The sequence below is a fragment of the Poecilia reticulata genome, chromosome 4 (genome assembly GCF_904066995.2).
Source record: "Poecilia reticulata chromosome 4, P_reticulata-male-v2, whole genome shotgun sequence".
Taxonomy (NCBI): domain Eukaryota; kingdom Metazoa; phylum Chordata; class Actinopteri; order Cyprinodontiformes; family Poeciliidae; genus Poecilia; species Poecilia reticulata.
In genome coordinates, this window is record NC_088833.1 from 30,694,983 (window position 1) to 30,712,550 (window position 17,568).

Sequence of the window (17,568 nt, forward strand, 5' to 3'; positions counted from 1 at the left end):
ATGTGATGATCCTCCAGTTTGTGTTTTAAAATATTTTATTTTATGTCAAAATTGAATCTTGTCCAAGTGATTTTCTCTTTGCATGCGATATTCACAATAACATGTGCTTTAACATTAAGTCATATACAAATATTAAGTTAATCTAGTTTTGAGTTTTAATCTAGTCGCCTCTTGATGTATTGAAATTTTGCTTTCACAACTATGAAATATCACAAATCAATACACTAAAGCTTTAGGTCCACATTGTTCATCACTACTCCAAAGATGTTACATGAAAACAGACACCCTTTACTAATTATGTAAATTTTCATTCTTTGTTCAGAAACAAAATGCTATGGTATTATGAACACATGCAGTTTATGAGTCCCTGTCATTGTGTAGAGCCGTGCCAACAGACCAAGGCATGGCAAGGGTAAAGGATGCAGGTCATGTTCTGCGTGGCGTTGGTGTGTTAGTGTGCTTGAGCCTCTGCATTGATCGACCACTAAGACCCCTTGAACACAATGAAGGAAGTATTGATTGGCCAGGTGTTTCAAAGCCGCTCACACCCTGATAACAGGACCTTCCACCCGTGTTGTTAAAAGCCTTGCGCCTCTCCTCTATGGACTTACACTCTCCTGCAAACAAACTGGTCAATGCTGCAAGCATTAACTTTGAATAATACAAGATCTATAGCTTTTTCTTTAAAAACAAAGTTACAATCTGGATTCAATAAGTAAATGGCTATAGTCGCATACTAATTTAGTATTTTAAAGTAAGGTTGTCTCTTCTGGAAGCCGCACTGAACTCAAGGTCAAACAACAGATCTGAAAACAGGGGGATCACTTTAAAAAATTACAGAGCCTCAGGAGTTGCTGTAATAAATCATATTTTATCAGTGTTTGGCTCAGTTTGGCTTGTAACTCACTATTTCAGCTCTGTGCAGCAGAAGGCCAGGCAGTAAAGCCCTAACCTCAAGGACAGTTTTTACACAAGTCCGTCCTAGCTCTGTTAACAGTCTGCAACAGTGGAGATTAAATGACTTGGCAAGTTTCATTCCAACAATAATGCAGTGAACATTTTAGTAGATCGCAAAGTGTTCAAAAGCAAAAATAGCCCGTTGGAAAGGCTACTGTATGATAAGGTAATTTAATTTGCAAGGCAGACCAGGGTGTACAGATAAGCCTGTGATGTTGTTCTTAGGTTAATGTTGACGAAAAGAGGTTGTGAAAAGTGATTTTCAGGGAACAAAGGGAAAAGTTTCAAATCATGAGGAAGCAAAGGAACACAAAACAAAGAAGTTCAAGGAGAAAGGAAAAGGCTGCAGTGTATGTATTAAAATAGCCTGGCAATGGATAAAAGAAAGAAAAACTAACAGTCTGGGACATCTGCAAATGTAAAAAAAAACATCTAACCTGCTGTCATCATGTCTTTATTTCAAAGGGAATTTCTTTCACTGTTAATAAATTATAAAACATTTCCACTACTTTTTATCAACCACCAGATCATCAGAGCTGAAGGGAGCCATGACTCTTCTAAAGATCTCTCCAGGATGTGTGTGTTTTCCCCCTCAGGCCACTATTTGTAAGTGCATGTTTTATATTTATATGTCTTAACATCTTCAAGCAGTAAAAAAGTGGAAAATTTGCGAGAAAACACTGTTATAGTGCAAGCACTCACACTTCGCGCATAACGCAGTTTTTACGACCTCTTGTTAAAAATAAATGTACATTTCATTGTCTCAAATCCTTATGATATGTTTTTGGAATGTGTAATTTTATGTAGAAACAAAACAAACAACAAAAACATCAAAACATACATATGGAAGTCAACAATCCCTCAATTCAGTTGATAGTGGGAGCAGCTTTGTGAGCAATTGCAGCTTTAATTCATCTTGGCTTTCACTCAAAGTTGTGCAGGTTAGATTTGGGTGGTTTATTCTGCATCTGTGATCAATTACACTGGAATTATACATTTATATTCTCACCTCTGGAAGCATCCAAGTCGGGAAGCTTTGGGTGCTTCCAGACTTACTCCCTTTAGGTACAACTTCCTTCATTTGACATCCACCTCCTGCAATTCCTGGACTTCACACATGAATTTAGTCTGGAAGTTTAGTTTTTGATTTGGGATTAGAAAAGTTATGAATAAGTATACGTGTGGCTACCTAATTGTCATTTCAGTTCTGGAAATCAAATGAAATGCATATGCATATTTTAGTAAATAGGAAAGAAATTACATCAAGGTAAAATAAAATAGAAAGGACATTACAAATGGTTTAAAACTCCTTAAACTTTTTCACGCATATTCATTCAACTATGCACTGCTTTGTTGCCCCATTCCATAAATTACAATAAAATGTGGAATTAGTTATTTCTGTCAAAATGTAAAAAAAGATCAATATGCTTGATTATTGTTGTCAAGCACTTTGCATTCCATGGAAAACAGAATACAGATCAATAAACTCAACCACTCGCTTCCTTCCCACACAGCGTTATTCCACTTTTATTATGTAAACAATTCAACTTCATGACATGGAAAGATCATTGCCATGGTAACTTACAATTGGAAGAGGAGAATGCAGTTGAAAGCATGACTCATGGGCCGGGAGAGGAAGAGGCAGCCAAGCAGATGAAGGTTGGGTTGCAGGTTCTCAGCTTGGTCACACAGAGATGGTGAGCTGGACTGTAGTAAACCAGTATCTGTGAGATACAAATGGGTTCATGAGGACAGAGACAAACTGCTACAATACATATCAATGTGGTTCTTTTAAATATGTCCGATCATTATGGAGCTAAATGTGTCACACATTCTTCCGATCAACACGTCAGAGACTTCGTTTGATTTGAGTTCTTGTGGTAAGTTAAGGTCAGAGTTATTACTCCCCTAATAAAATCACACAAAACTCTTAACATTTTCATGGAAATTACCATAATAAAAGCTGTTCACACATGTATTGCTTCCAAAACAAAATATCCACAAAGTTTGATCAGTATTATATTGATGTGCTCAAGAAAACAAAAACAATGACAAGGCTAAAATGATTAGCTCCTCTGAGCATTTTCTTTTTACTGCCAAGACAAATTTGAACATTTAATTAACTTTCACTGGTCAATTGAGAGATCAGTTACCACTGGACCTTCAAAAAAAAAGAGAGAGAGAGAGACTGGCAAGTTCAGTGGTACTTAAAACACCTAGACCACTCTGCCGTTCTGCGTTTAGTAAAAAAAAAAAATTACATTTGATCCTCTGAAAAAAGGAGAGGAGACGTTTGTCATGAGAGTGAAGGCTAAATTGCCATTTCTGAACCTTATATGTTGTCTGAACAGTAGTACGTTGCATCATTGGAAAGCACTGGGAGACAAATCTTGGGCCTGACCATGAGCACAAAATTTCAAAAATGTTCTAAAGAAAAAATAATCAGAGAGGTTAGCAAGGATCCCTGGGTGTCTGCCATGTCTGCTTGACTGGCCTCTTCTGGAGTTGATGTGTCAAGGAAGACGGATGTGAGAACTCTTCATCGTGGATGACTTGAGGTTACCGTCCAAGAAAACCTCCATTGCTAAAACGGCACATCAATAGCTGGTGAAGTTTGCCCATGAACATTTAAAAAATGGTGATGTGTTTGGTCTGATGAGACAAAATTCAAATTCTTTGGGCACAGGGCAAATAGTTTGTACTTGTATAGCATTTTATCTAGTCGAGAGAACCCTGCAGTGTTTCACATTACATTCAGTCATTCACCTAGTCACATGCTGGTAAGCTACTGTAATTTAGTCAGTCTAACAAAGCAAGACTGCCATGCACCAGCATCACCTGGTCCTCCACTAGCAGGAAAGGCAGGTGAAACGTCTTCCCCAAGGACATGACAACGGAAAAAAAACTGAGCCAGAGCAGGGGTTTGTTTTAGGCAGCTCCTGGGTCCTTTGAGAAGGTAATGACCCAATGGCTTCCAAGTTGGTTCACAAAACTTTTAAGGGACACAACAATGTGAGTCCTCAAAGAGCCCAGATCTGAATGCCATAGAGCGGTGTTTTTCAACCACTGTTCCGCGGCACACTAGTGTGCCGAGAAAATCATTCAATTTCACCTATGGTACCGTATTTTCCGGACTATAAGGTACTTTTTTCCTAAGCTTTGAACCATGCGAATTGTAGCCCGGTGTGGCTTTTCTGTGGATTTTTCTTCAACCACCAGGGGGCTGTCTAGCAGGAAGTGAATCATTAGAAGTCAAAATTGTAAATCAAAGAAGAATGCACAAATTTTCATTTATAACAACCACATGCTAGCAGCAGGCACGACTGAGAAATGTTTTCAAACTCATATCATGCAGATTTTAAGTTGAGGGCTGTCGAGCTGGCACTACAGGAAGGAAATAGAACCGCTGCACATGAGCTCGGTGTGAACGAAACCATGGTTCGGCTTTGGAGACGGAGTGCTGCGTCCAGCAGATTTATTAGGACGCAGCACTCTGCTGGGTCCTAATGGGAAACCGAGAGCAGCTTCCAGTTTTTGTTTATTTTTTTTAAATTGAAGGTGCTAGTATGGTGCGCTCTATAGCCCGAAAAATACGGTAATTGGTTTTAAAAGATTTTTTGAAAATGAAGTATCTGCAAATAATGCCATCTTTGAGTGTCTGCTGTAGTAGTAGCGGCGTAATCATGCAATTTTCTTATCACTAGATGGCAGTAGGTACAGAGTATTTTGCATTAAAACGAGAATTAGTGATGCATGAATGCTACAGGTACACAACAAAACCCCAGTGTTGATTTAACTCCCACAGAGTTGATATTAACACTTTTTCAGTGTTTATATAGTCCACACTCTTCAGAGTTAAACTAACACTTTCAAAATAGTAACATTTTTAACACTGGATCAGAGTTAATTTTTTTAACCCACAAAACAGAGTTAAATTAACTCTGTTTGGGATGCAATGGTTAACACTGATGAAATAACTAAAAATAACTATTTTGTTAGTGTTAATTTAACACTTCCAAGTGTTAGGTATTTACTCCAAAATGTGTTACTTTATGATTCTGGTTAAAATTAATTATAATAAAGTAAACCTAAAACAAATAAATCAATTTTAAACAATTGTTTTATTTATGCAGCTGTGTTTCCAACATTTTAAACTGTTGCACAGTGAACAAACATTCATTATCATTCCATATGAGTTTTGAATATCAAAAGGCTTATAAAATTTTAGATCTGGGATTTTCAGAAAATATCTTTCACTATAAAAAAACCCTGAAAGCATGAAAATGAACAAAGGTCTCTGTAAATAGCTGTTTAGGTAACAAAGGAAAAAGTGATTGTCAGCTAAAAATATATTGCTTATCTTGCTCTCAAGATAAGCAATATCTTGCTTATCTTGAGTTATGTCTCAAGATAAGCAGGTGATTCCTTCATTTTGCCAACATCAATGTTATACAATGCAAAAATGTATACAAATTAATTCATAACACAAAATGTCTTAAATAACTCATCAAATGCTGCAAGAGAGCAGTTTGCTTGGCATGGGATGAGTCACTTATCCACGATGATGTAGAGGATGTCAATCTTGCTCTTCTGACATCAAACAGAAAGGAGGTCCCGGAGATGTTCCTCTAAACTGCAGCATGACTAAAATGAAAGAATACATACACCAAACATAAGAAACCAGACATACAGCTACAACCAATGTAAAACTTTAAGGATTCATACAAACCAATAAAAGAAATTTATGTTTTCCCAGACATACTCAAAGCTGCCATTTAATTTCCTGTTGAATGTAATGTCTATAAAAGCAAAGTAACAAATTATTACACATACGTTTATTTCAATTACCTTATAAAAGACAGCAAGTCTCTCGACTGCATCCCATGCACTGATTCCTGGAGACTTCAGGTGGTTTTGGTTTAGCAGGAAGACACCTAACAGGAGATTTCATTTTAGTGAAAAAATTGGGACTTTTTAACATAGATTTAGAAGTGCAAAAACACACTTACCTATATTTATTAATCCTGTGAGCCATCAATATGTTCACCACTTGTCTTATAGCATCACTGAGGGTTTCTGTTGTTCCAGACTCTTGCAGAACTTCTTCACCACCAGACATCTTTTGTAGGGCACTTCAACTAGCTATGAAATGAAGAATAATGAAACAAAAAGAAATACATGGAGAATTTAGATTACCCAAAAATGGCACAACATGTTTAGTTTAGGGGCACACTGAAATCATGTTACATTTTTAGCAGACACTGGATTATCAGCATTCACAGGTTTAGACAAAGCAAAATATAACTTAAGTCAAGTGTTCCCCTCGGTGTAATACTCTATGCACGTTGGAGGACGTAACACGTCAGCGTTGCTACCGATTAGCCATGTGAATGTACAGGCTGGTAGCATTTACATTACCATGGCCAAAATTATGATTTTAAATTATACAAAAATAGAACTTTGTATAAGTACACGGCCTGATATTTGTGTGTGTGTGTGTGTGTGTGTGTGTGTAAAAGTTGCAGTTACAACGGTTACTGTTGTAAGTGCTACAGCTGCTAAGTAGCAACCCACAAAAGGGCTTCTAGCTAATACATCGAGTATAGCTGTTGCAAAATAGACAAAGTATTAAATTAGTGGAAAAAGTTACATCACTATCAACTTAAAAGTGCTTAACCAAAGATTTAAGAAGTTGTACTTACCGTTTAGAACAACAGGAAAAGGAAAAAAGAGGGAGCGGTTTTCAAATTTCACTCCAAGGAAGACGATGAAGGAGGGAGGAGCTTATTTTCCTCCTATCAGAGTTGATTCAACACCGATGGAATCAATTATGGAAAATAACTCGAACACTGGAAACCATTTAACTCAGCAAATGTTAAAACAACACTTAACGAGTAAAATCGACCCTGATGCAATCAACTATTGAAAATAACTAACACTGGATGCCATTTAACTCCTCAAGGGTTAAAACAACTCTTAATGAGTTAAAGTCAACTCTGAAGTCTTTAAACCTGAAATTTTAACTCTTCAGTTTTTGCTGTGTAGCGGTGAGAGCATTGTATCTAGCAAGACTGTGACAACAGTGATGGAAAAGACAGTGAAGCTCAGCAGTAGTTGGAAAGAGCATGAGTCCATTTCCCACAACATATCTGTGTGAAGTGAGCTTCTCTAGTCTGGCTACTATAAAAACTAAAAACAGAGAGAAACTGAGAGCTGTTGAGGAAGAGCTTTGTCTTTCTTCAATTTCTGCCAGGAAATCAGCTCTGTTTTCATCCAAACATGCACAGGTTTCACATTAGGTGGGTAAAATATAGATATTGACATTTTGTACATGCAACTCTTCATATTGTAACAGTGAATATGAAGTGAAATGTTTCCCAAATATTATTGCTTCTTTCAGAATAAGAATGATTTTCTGTATTATGGCTATAAGATGCTTATGGATTAGTTTGTAAAACACTTTGAAGTTTTCTACAACTTCTTTAAATTTAACACCACAGTGTTGTGGCTGTTCAGGTGTATTTTATTTTTGAAGTGATATGTTAAGTGCAATTTGAAATAAGACATGTAAAATGTGATGAAAATACATTTTTGTGTTTATTTAATTCCTATTCAAGAGACTTTGATAAGAATGATTATATATGTAATATAGCTGGCTACAGAGTATCTTTGTTTCCATTTTTGATTGGTGGTGTGCCTCTTAATTTTTTCAATTAAAACAATGTACCTTGGCTCAAAAAAGGTTGAAAAACACCGTCATAGAGAATTAGTGTCACGTGCTTAAGGTCAATGCCGATGCTCAAAGATTACATAACCTAGATGAGCTGAAATGATTTGCCATTGAAGAGTGAGTCCTTATATTTCAAGAGACATGTGCCAGCTTAGGGAAGAACTGCAGAGAGAGGCTGTTGTCAGTTGTAAAACCAGCAGGACATACTATTGATCAGTAAATGTCAAGGACACTAATAATTTTGGCCTGGTCATTTTTCAGTTGTCTTCTTAGAATTAAGAACATCAGTAAGATGTACTGATCATACTTTGTGGAGTTTGTGTATGTACTCTTTTGGAAAGAAAAGTATTAACCGTTTTTTATCATGGCCATTTCTTTGGAAATATTAAGAGTTATGTGTTATTTCATCAGAGGCAGGTGCAGAGCGGAAAATAATTCTGACCCTAACTGTATGCTTCTAAGCAAGGACAGACAGGAACTCTGCCCCCAGAGATTTTAGCTGATCATCGATGTGTGTTCTGTCTGTTCTGTAATAACTTTGGTCAAAATAGTACTGACAGAGTGTATAATATTCAATGCAGTGGTAGGAGCAATTATGATAAATTTATAACACTGTAGACATCTGGAAGACAAGAATAGGACATATATAGTAACCTCAGCTGGCATCACCATCTGGACTCCTTTCAGAAACTGCACCTACACATATAGACTTTATACACAATGGACAATGTTGTATCTTGTCAACAGAAAAAGAAATAAGTTCTCCGACAAAGCTATTTACTAGTTATTTCTGTTTTTATTTTATTAGCTGAATGGAACATTCTGTAAGTCTTAGAATCATAGTCTACCAATCCGAATGTTGTGTTAAGCTGATGAGAGTCAGTTTAGCATGATGGAAAAGGAGTTCTAGATGCAAGACACTGCTGTTTTTTAAGGGGATGTTGTCTGTGATGTTGTACCTGGTAGTTTGATTTGCTGAAGTCCAAATAAAAGAAAGGCATTAAGGAACTATTCTGCCTGCTGGGGGAAAAAAAACAAAAAAACATTGATGCAGAAATACACCCTATCTTGCAATGAGTTTCATCAGCATCAGCATTTGCATTGTTTCCTTATTTATTTTAAACCTTGAACAATTCAGGTTAAGTCATCGCATACAATATATTGCTTAGATTTAGGATTGCTGTACCTGGTTTGACATCTGTGATTTTTAATGTTTTAGGAATAAGACGCGTGTTGTGTTGTGTACTGTCAGAAATCCATGACTTATGTATGCATTAGTCAGCATGAAAACTGCATATGTTTTTGCTTTTGGCAAAACATATGCAAAACATTTTACAGTTTTATCTCTCAGCCCACACTTCAAGGAAGAACGTCAAGGCCGGAGCCAGAGAAAAGCAGAGGAGGGTCAGCGCTCTACCTCTGATTTGCTCTAATCATCCATGCAGCTTGTGATCCAGAATAGTACAATGAATAAAACCCTTTCTGCAGTTAGAAAGATGGAGAGATGGAATGTTTTGGGTTTCTTGGAGGGTGGGGGAATCCCATGCTGCTCATACACCATGGGTGTCAACAGTGACCCATCGACCGCAACACAATGATGCCACAAATGTTTTGTCAGCTCAAGAGGTTGGTACTGACCCAAAAAACAAAAAAATCATCTCTGACATTTTTACTGATGCTGTCTTTGAAAAACGATAAGGACAATATAAAGTATTCTAAAAATAGAAGCTACAGTTCTCTTCTCTTAATAACAATGTAAAAGAGGAATACAAATTTAAAAATGATGTTAACTCAGAATACTTTGTAGCACTCACTAAGTAAACGTGGCTGTTCTTATTCCTGAAACACACCAAAAAAATCTACATGACGTTAATTTAACATTTAGGACATTGTTTGCAGGTTTCTTTCATTTGTTTTTAACAAAGCAAACCTCCAAGTTGTTTCAGATGTGTAATGATTATCAGGTCCCATTAGACAATCAGATTTTCAAATATTGTGCATATTTTCTGTTGAGGTGGTTAAATTTAACATTTTAAAATGTTCTTGCATTCTTAAAGGAAAACATTTTGTGGCTCTCAACTTCACTTTAAATTTGACAGTTTTGGCCCCCCTCATTTGGCCTATGAGGGTTGCTGTAAGGCTATGCAGTAATCTCTTCTTTGCCAGGCGATATGCCCTCCACTGATTAAGCATTGCAGGACAATATCACCTTAGCAACAAAGCAAGAGTCAACTGTACAGAAAAGGTTTAAAATGATTCCAAGACAGAGGTATGATCGTCAACACTACAAATTCAAACAAAAAAGGAAAATCAGCATCTCAGAGAAATCACACTTCGTTCTTCCACATCAACCAACCCTGACCATTTTATTCCAACCTACTGAATGAAGTAATAAGCTCCATCTAATCATCTTAGAGGTCTGTGGTCAGAAGACAAATACTTAAAATGCTGTCTTTACCCAAATCTTCCCGAATTCTCAGTTAAAAATGTTAGTCCAATTCTCTGCAAACACAAAAATGTCTCACCAGCTTCTGCATTTTCAGCTTCTTCTTCCTCTTCTTCGTCTTGTGCGATTGGATTTTCTGGGCTCACTTGATCCATCACGATACACTCTGCAACACCTGTCTGAGTACAGCATAAAAATAGACATCAGAAAAATGATCTAACATTTTCCTGTAGAGTCATAAACTGAAAACCAGTCACAGACCGCAATAGACTGTTACTGATCCAGGTGGGGGCTGTGCTTAATTGTATTTATGACTCAAACCATAAATTGTTTAAACTAAAATCTTACTTTGACTGAAGGATTTTCTGCTTTTTTTGTCACGGATATAAGCTCTCCCTTTAAGTTAACAGAAGAAAATTGCTCTGCATTTAAACAGATGTTACTGAATGATAATCCAAAACTTTAAACCAATTTAAAATGATTATCACTCTTCCACTACAAACCTCCACCCAGAATTGTTGACGAAATGAAAAAAAATGGTAATCTGCTTTTTCTCAGGTAAATGAAGTGGAGACAGTGTTTCTGCAGGTTTCACCAACCCAAATGTAAGACTTTAAGACCTTTTTAAGACTATTATGAATGTCATCATAATAGTTTTCTTGGGAGCTTTAGCCACTCCAGCGGATCAAAACTGTCACAATTCTGGGGTCTGTTTGTGGCTGCAGGCAGCAGCTGTGTGTTTTTCACACTGCATATGGTTCTCTAGTCTTAAGCCCCACAGTGCCAAGCTTTTATTGCACAGAATGCATGGAGCATCAGATAGGTTGGCAAAAGAAGTGAGCCGATGGTGAAAACAAACGGCGTACAAACAACTGGCAATACATTTGCACTTACCCATGGTAGACTCAAAAAGACAGTTAGCAATAGCAATAGCATGTTAGCAGCTTGTTACCAGTAGCCTCAACTGTCTCGAAGATGTCTGCGCATGACTTAACACTTTTGGTAGACAACTAAAAAGGCAAGAACTAAATGATTAAATAGTCCTATGTATTCATTAAATAGAACTGTTTAATGATTAAATATTCCTGCCACAAACCGAATTTAAGACCTGTGATTAACATATTTAAGGCCTAATTAAATTTTTTTAAATTTAACTTAAGACATGTTATGACTTTAAGTTTAGCTACATGATCTTAAGACTTTTTCAAGGATGTGTGGATAACCACACATCCTTGATACGGAGTAGTAAAATTGGCTCCTGAAAACCACACTGGTTCCTGGAAAAGGTTCCTGCAGTCGACATGCATCACTAAGAAGGTCACACACAAACTGTAAGTAGAAGAAGGAACAGAGCCTGGTTTGTTCTCCTGACCTTTAGAGAGTCCAGCTGAACCACTTGACATTTTTGGAGAAGTTCCACAAACAGATAAATGAGCAAGGCCTACAAAGCAAAAGATACGTCAATTCATAATACATCAATAACACATAATAGATAAACAGAAAGAAAGATGTTTGCATTTACATTTTAATACACCTTTCTTACCTGAACAAAGAAGCCAACCAGAAAGGAGACCAGGAAGGGCACCAGTCCAGCATGTGCTATAGTGACTGGAAGACCTGAAAATGAAAATAATGTTGAGCTGCCTCTGAATTTGATTCCCACTCAGGTAAAAGTGAAAACATGTGCTAGACGCTGTCTGTTGAGCTTTTTGTCAGTGTGTCTCAGAAACATCTCTCTGCGCTGGCTCCAGATTTCTATAAAATATAATTGACAGTGCTAATTTCCATATAAGATTTAAGTGGCTGAGCAAGTATTAACTAGGAAGGGTCGGACCTCTGTGGAACTACACGGAAATTCTGCTCAAAACAAAGCAGTTAAATGTAATGTCCCATGTAATTTCCACCTCTACAAAAATCTCTTTGGTGTTGGCAACACTTCATAAAACACATTTAAATTTTCCTCTCCCTGGAAATGGACAGAGTTTAAATTATATTCCAAGTGAAGTTATATTTCAGAAAAGACATGTAGGAGAAAGAGCAAACAGTTGCCACTGAACCTTTACCTTCATACTGTTATCTTTTCCAAAGCTACTACAAAATCAGGACATTAATATTTGTAAACCTAAGATGCCGGGTTTGAAGTTTAGTGTTGTCTACATTGTTTCTCAGGATGATTTTAGTAAGGATTTGAGGTGTGCCTGAATTTTGTGACTTGAAATTAGTTAAAGTTACTACAATTACCAGACACTACATACAGGGGGAAAAAAAATCATGGATGACTTTAAAGCATGGCTTTAAAATCTGTTCCTCTTTAAACATCTGCTAATTAGGAAAACTATTTTAGCGAGTGAAGTTTGTTAGTATAAGAATGGCATCACATTCCTGCCAAAAATCCTGATGCAGAAATTACAGCAGCATATTTATTATCTAAGGCAGTGCAGCGTTCTAATAGTGGGCATTTCAAAACACAAATACAAAAAGCAACATAGATAATTTTAAATAATTCAAATACAAAGATTTACCTGACTTCAAAAAACTGATGGTGTCTCTCACAGACATGAAAAGTTCCTAACAGACAAGTATATTATTGCATTGATTGATGGCTACCTGGAACTTAAGGAGTTCTTAGGCATAACATGTTTTTATTCCTGTTTTTCTTTATCTAAAGCTTTGAGTGCTCATTATAAAATAAAACTCCTTGGAATGCTAGCCTAAACATTAAACAACATTTCAGTTGTAATCAGTGAGGAAAGCTAACAAGAAGGGCTTATGTGATGAGAGTCAGTGTGATGAGAGGAAGATTAGAATGTTTATAAATTCATAAAATAGTTTCAAAACTTACCTAAGATTCCAGTTCCTAGTATTGTTGCGATGGTCAGGAAGTCTGGAAAGAAAAGTGCTGAAAACGTTAACATTACCTTTTATCTCTTTATGCAGCTTACAGCCATATATTGATTTTTCTAAAGATTATACTACATAAAAAACAAATTCCATCTCACTTTACAAAGAAAAAAAAACTAAAGAGATACAAGTTCAGCACATAAATACACACACACACACACACATGCACACGCACACGCACACACACACACACACACGCCCACACACCCCCACACACACGCACACACACACACACACACACGCACACACACACACACACACACACACACACACACCCACACACACACACACACACACACACACACACACACACACACACACACACACACACACGCACACACACACACACACACACACACACACACACACACACACACATTTACTACATAGTAAACCCCAGCCTGTTCATGCTCAACAGCATATGTTTCTGTGGAACATAATTCCACATTATTCACAGAAAACCTGCATGTTCATGGGGTTTTTTGTGCATAGCTAAAATACTCTAAAGAAAACACAACTTGGGAAGCTGAACTACTTTGGTGCAAGGATACTTGACACAACTAACTGGCTCCTGTAAAGCAGCCTATTTATTTTCCTTGACACTCATTGACAGTACCTTCAAGAGTGGAAATAACAAATACTGTAGAATCTGCGTTAGACCTTGGACAATTTCCACTGTGTGTCTCAATGCATTTTAAGGTATATTTGGTGTGTGACCCATACAAATTAGAATTCATAATCATTTCTCCACGGGGTCTCAATTACTTTTTGATTTAAGCCATTTGCAGTCAGCTTTGGTTCCTAACACTGCCAAAAACCCAGTTACATTTTTAACATCTTGAGTCAAATCAAAATCTACAGAACACACTGGGGACAAGGAAATTAATCTAACATTAAAAAACTAGACATAAGAAATATGATTAAACCATGACTATGGTTTAATTATGGTAGATTACACCAAAGAATAACTAGACACAAGACATAAACATAATAAATCATTAAGAAAATACTTAGCTAAAGAAAAACAGACAGACATCTAATCCAAGAAAGAGACTAAGGAACACAGAATATTGAAACTAGAATCAAATCCCAAAACAAGCCAGAACATTTCAGGACCTGACAATATTCACATAAACAGTGTGATAACTCTTCAAATAAAATAATTTTCATCATTTTCTACATGTCAATATCAATTTATTTATAAAGCACTTTAAAACAGCTACTATCTGCACTATTTTCAAACTCTTAGTGGACAATCTGAAGTGCTAATAGCTTAATTTTGCTTGTATTGGATTTCCAGTTTACTCCGCACCCCTCCAGCTACAGATAAAATCACAAAAGTATTGGCAAATATACAATAAGCCACTTCAATGCTGAACTAAAAGTAAATTACACTATATTTATGATCTGCAAGGTTTGCAAAATGGAGATTGAGTATCTGAATACAGAGCTCTGTGGTGTGTTGTTTGACCTGTCAGACATTTGTGGGCGTGCTTTATGCAGAAATGTGATCGGACAGCAATACTGATATTTTGCTTCAACTAGCCAGCTTCCACTATCAGGTTTTTGTATCTGCAGGCGACTTAAACTCGGAATGTTTAACTGCCGCAGTAAAAAATGATGCATGTTACCTCCTAAAACTCCTGCTAAAAACTCCTCGATGGAAACTGCAATGCTGTCGTCCACGGAGAAAAGTGTGGCGCTTTCTCTGTGACTGTTTCAAAAAAACATAACTAAGAATGAAGGGAGGGAGTAATTCCATCAAAGCGTGGATTAATACTTGAAATTTAATAAATGTGAAAAAATACACTTTAATGTCTCAATTTGTAATTCTGCTATGCCTGGAGTTGGTTATCAGGATCCTACTGATTCCAGCAGAACTCTTTATAAATAACCATTTTTAATTGAAAATCAATTTTGAATCGATGCTGCAAACATTGGATGAGATAGTAAAAGAGGAAGACTGCATGCAGTTTGATAAGTATTAGCATGGAAAGTCTTAGCCAAGAAAAACACAATTTTCTACACACATTCATATTGCAGTGACCATATTTTGTAATAAGGCCATTTGTGCAGTCCTGTGTGAATCCTCTGTGTTGTCTAACTGCTGATGGTACTGACAAGGCCGCCACCTTTCAGATGCATTTTATATTAATTTATTGGACTCGAGGAGCTAAAATTATCACTAGACATAAGCTATCATTTTATAAATCAGCCTGGTCAATTTTCAGAATTCACTCATCCCTTCCGTTATGTTCTCCTGACACATATGATCAGTAATCAAACCTGTCATCAGAATTTCTCTCACTGTCTGTGTTCCCAGGGCTCCTAACAACCACTCAGCTACCTCTGATTGACAAAGAGATCATAAGAGTTCCAGAGGAACATGGGCACAGTGACACTAATCGTCCTAAATGCTACTTTTAGTTTGATGCTTCAGTTGGTTGTCACTTCTCCCTTGTATTTTGAAATGCTTCAGTCTGATCCAACTTCAAAGTATAAAGCTGTATGTTGAAAAGAAGGAAAGAAGTCAAGAAAAAAGTAATCCCAAATGTCACCTACTACATATTTTTAACAGCTTCTAAAGGATTTCAGAAGAAAAGAAGATTATTTCAAAGAACAAAATTAAATGTGACAATAATAGGCAGCTCCTTTTGAATTTACTGTGATTCAGGTAATTCAAACCATTATGAAAGCACCTGAGCTGAAAATGCGCATGCTATATTTTTGTAAGTGGCCAACATTCATTTTATAAAAGTAAAAATAGACATGATGCAAAGTGGAAACATCAAATAAAATTGAAAAATGATTGATGCATACTCTGATACATATCTGACAGCAATTCAGAGCTGTAGCTATGTACAAAAAAAATGAAGACAACACCAATGACTTAGAAAAATCTGGCAGAAAACAAAAGCCCAGAAGTCTAAAACTAAATCTGTGTTCAAATGCAGATATTCAGCTGAGAAACAAGAGTTTATATGTTTATTACAAGATGGTGGTAGCCCACAAATCTGAGCATTTTTAGTTTGAGTTTATTTAAACTGCTAAAATCAGATCAAATGGTACAGGGGTTTCCTCTGGCTTAGTGTTAGGCTTTCTTCACTTTCCTATAAATTCTCTGTCATGTCTTGTGTTATCTGTCTGTTACGGGAAATTCCACAGAACCTCACTTCAAAAAATCCTAACTATCTACCCTTTTATGAGAATTAATAAAAAAGAGAATGTTTAGCAGAAAACAACAACCAGAATGAAATCATATACGTGGAAAAAATATTTTCTGTGTCCTTTATTCCGTGCCGACACTGTGTGAAGACCAACGATTTTTGATCAGTCTTATAAGGAGAAAAAAAAATCGACTCCATATAACTTTTGTTTTGGTTGACTTAACTCAGGTTATAACATGACTAACTTTAGCAAACGTTAGTGCTAAACGTGCCGCAAATAAATTATTAAAGTAATTGTTAAGCAGTTCAACCATAATTCAACAGACATACTACTGATGTGTATGTGATAATTGATCTAAATGTAATTTCCTTGAGAAAACTGCGGTGTTTCCATCCAGCACAGCAAACACCTCACTGCAGTCTACCTGCTAACTCCCCCCCGCTCCCTCCCCTCTCCTCGCCCCGTCTCCCCTTCTCTCCACTCAGCGCCAATGTTTATTGGAGGGTTTGCTTCTGCTAAACTGGGATATGACTTGGGTCCGTTATGATGATGTGACAAAGCAAACGGTGGACATTAATGACAGGTAGCGCGTTTATCATTTATTTTTCAGACATTCAGAGACTGCTGTTTGTCTCCCATAATGTGTGTCGGTACTCACAGCACTGCAGACAAATGCACCGCAACCTCCAGTGTCTGTCTTGGTTTTTCCGCGTAATTTTGATGGACAGAGGGCTGAGGCTGTAGTCGGGGTTGGGACAGGAGCTTGTGTGAGCTCTTATCTCCCCCGCTTCGGTCGCCATCATTTTCACTTCTCCTGCTTCCTTCTCTCCTCCGCCCCCTCCTACATCCCCGCCCTCACTCACAAGTGAGCGCGAGCGACCTCCCGGCTGCACGTGCCTGGCAGGATTCGTTTCAAAGCACAAATGTAAGCTGACTTTAAGTCGCCTGTGTGGGTGAATTCAAATGTTTTTGTTGTTGTCGTTGTTTTATGTAAAATGCTTCGAGACTACATTTGTTATGAATTGGCGCTATGGAAATTTAATTGAAATATACACTAGTGCAGATTAGTATAGAGTGAAACAGTTTATTCTCGATTAAAGACTTTGCTGACAGAAGGCCAAAAGACCTGTTTATACTTTGCCGTATAAACAGGCAAGGTATATATATATATATATATATATATATATATATATATATATATATATAGGAAGGAAGGTGACATACAGGACCTGTATGTCACCTTCCTTCCTATATATATATATATAGGAAGGAAGGTGTTCTTTAATTAAGAACACCTTCCTTAAAAGGAAGGAGGCAGAGGACTAGTGAGTGTGAGAGCCACTGTCCAGGATGAAACATCCAAGAT

The 17,568-nt window shown here is 37.0% G+C and overlaps 1 protein-coding gene across 1 annotated transcript in view; it reads right to left on the bottom strand.

The window, feature by feature from the left end:
* Positions 1–17,049, bottom strand: part of LOC103464024 (uncharacterized) — a 76,244-nt gene extending 59,195 nt beyond the window's left edge. Inside the window, exons 1-6 of the mRNA XM_008407819.3 lie at positions 16,861–17,049; positions 12,976–13,017; positions 11,677–11,750; positions 11,506–11,574; positions 10,213–10,312; positions 2,543–2,681 (exon numbers count right to left, since the gene is read on the bottom strand). Of these exons, the coding sequence (XP_008406041.1) occupies positions 2,543–2,681; positions 10,213–10,312; positions 11,506–11,574; positions 11,677–11,750; positions 12,976–13,017; positions 16,861–17,005 (569 nt within the window). The 5' untranslated portion in view covers positions 17,006–17,049. The remainder of the gene's footprint in view (positions 1–2,542; positions 2,682–10,212; positions 10,313–11,505; positions 11,575–11,676; positions 11,751–12,975; positions 13,018–16,860) is intronic.
* Positions 17,050–17,568: the final 519 nt, after the last annotated feature.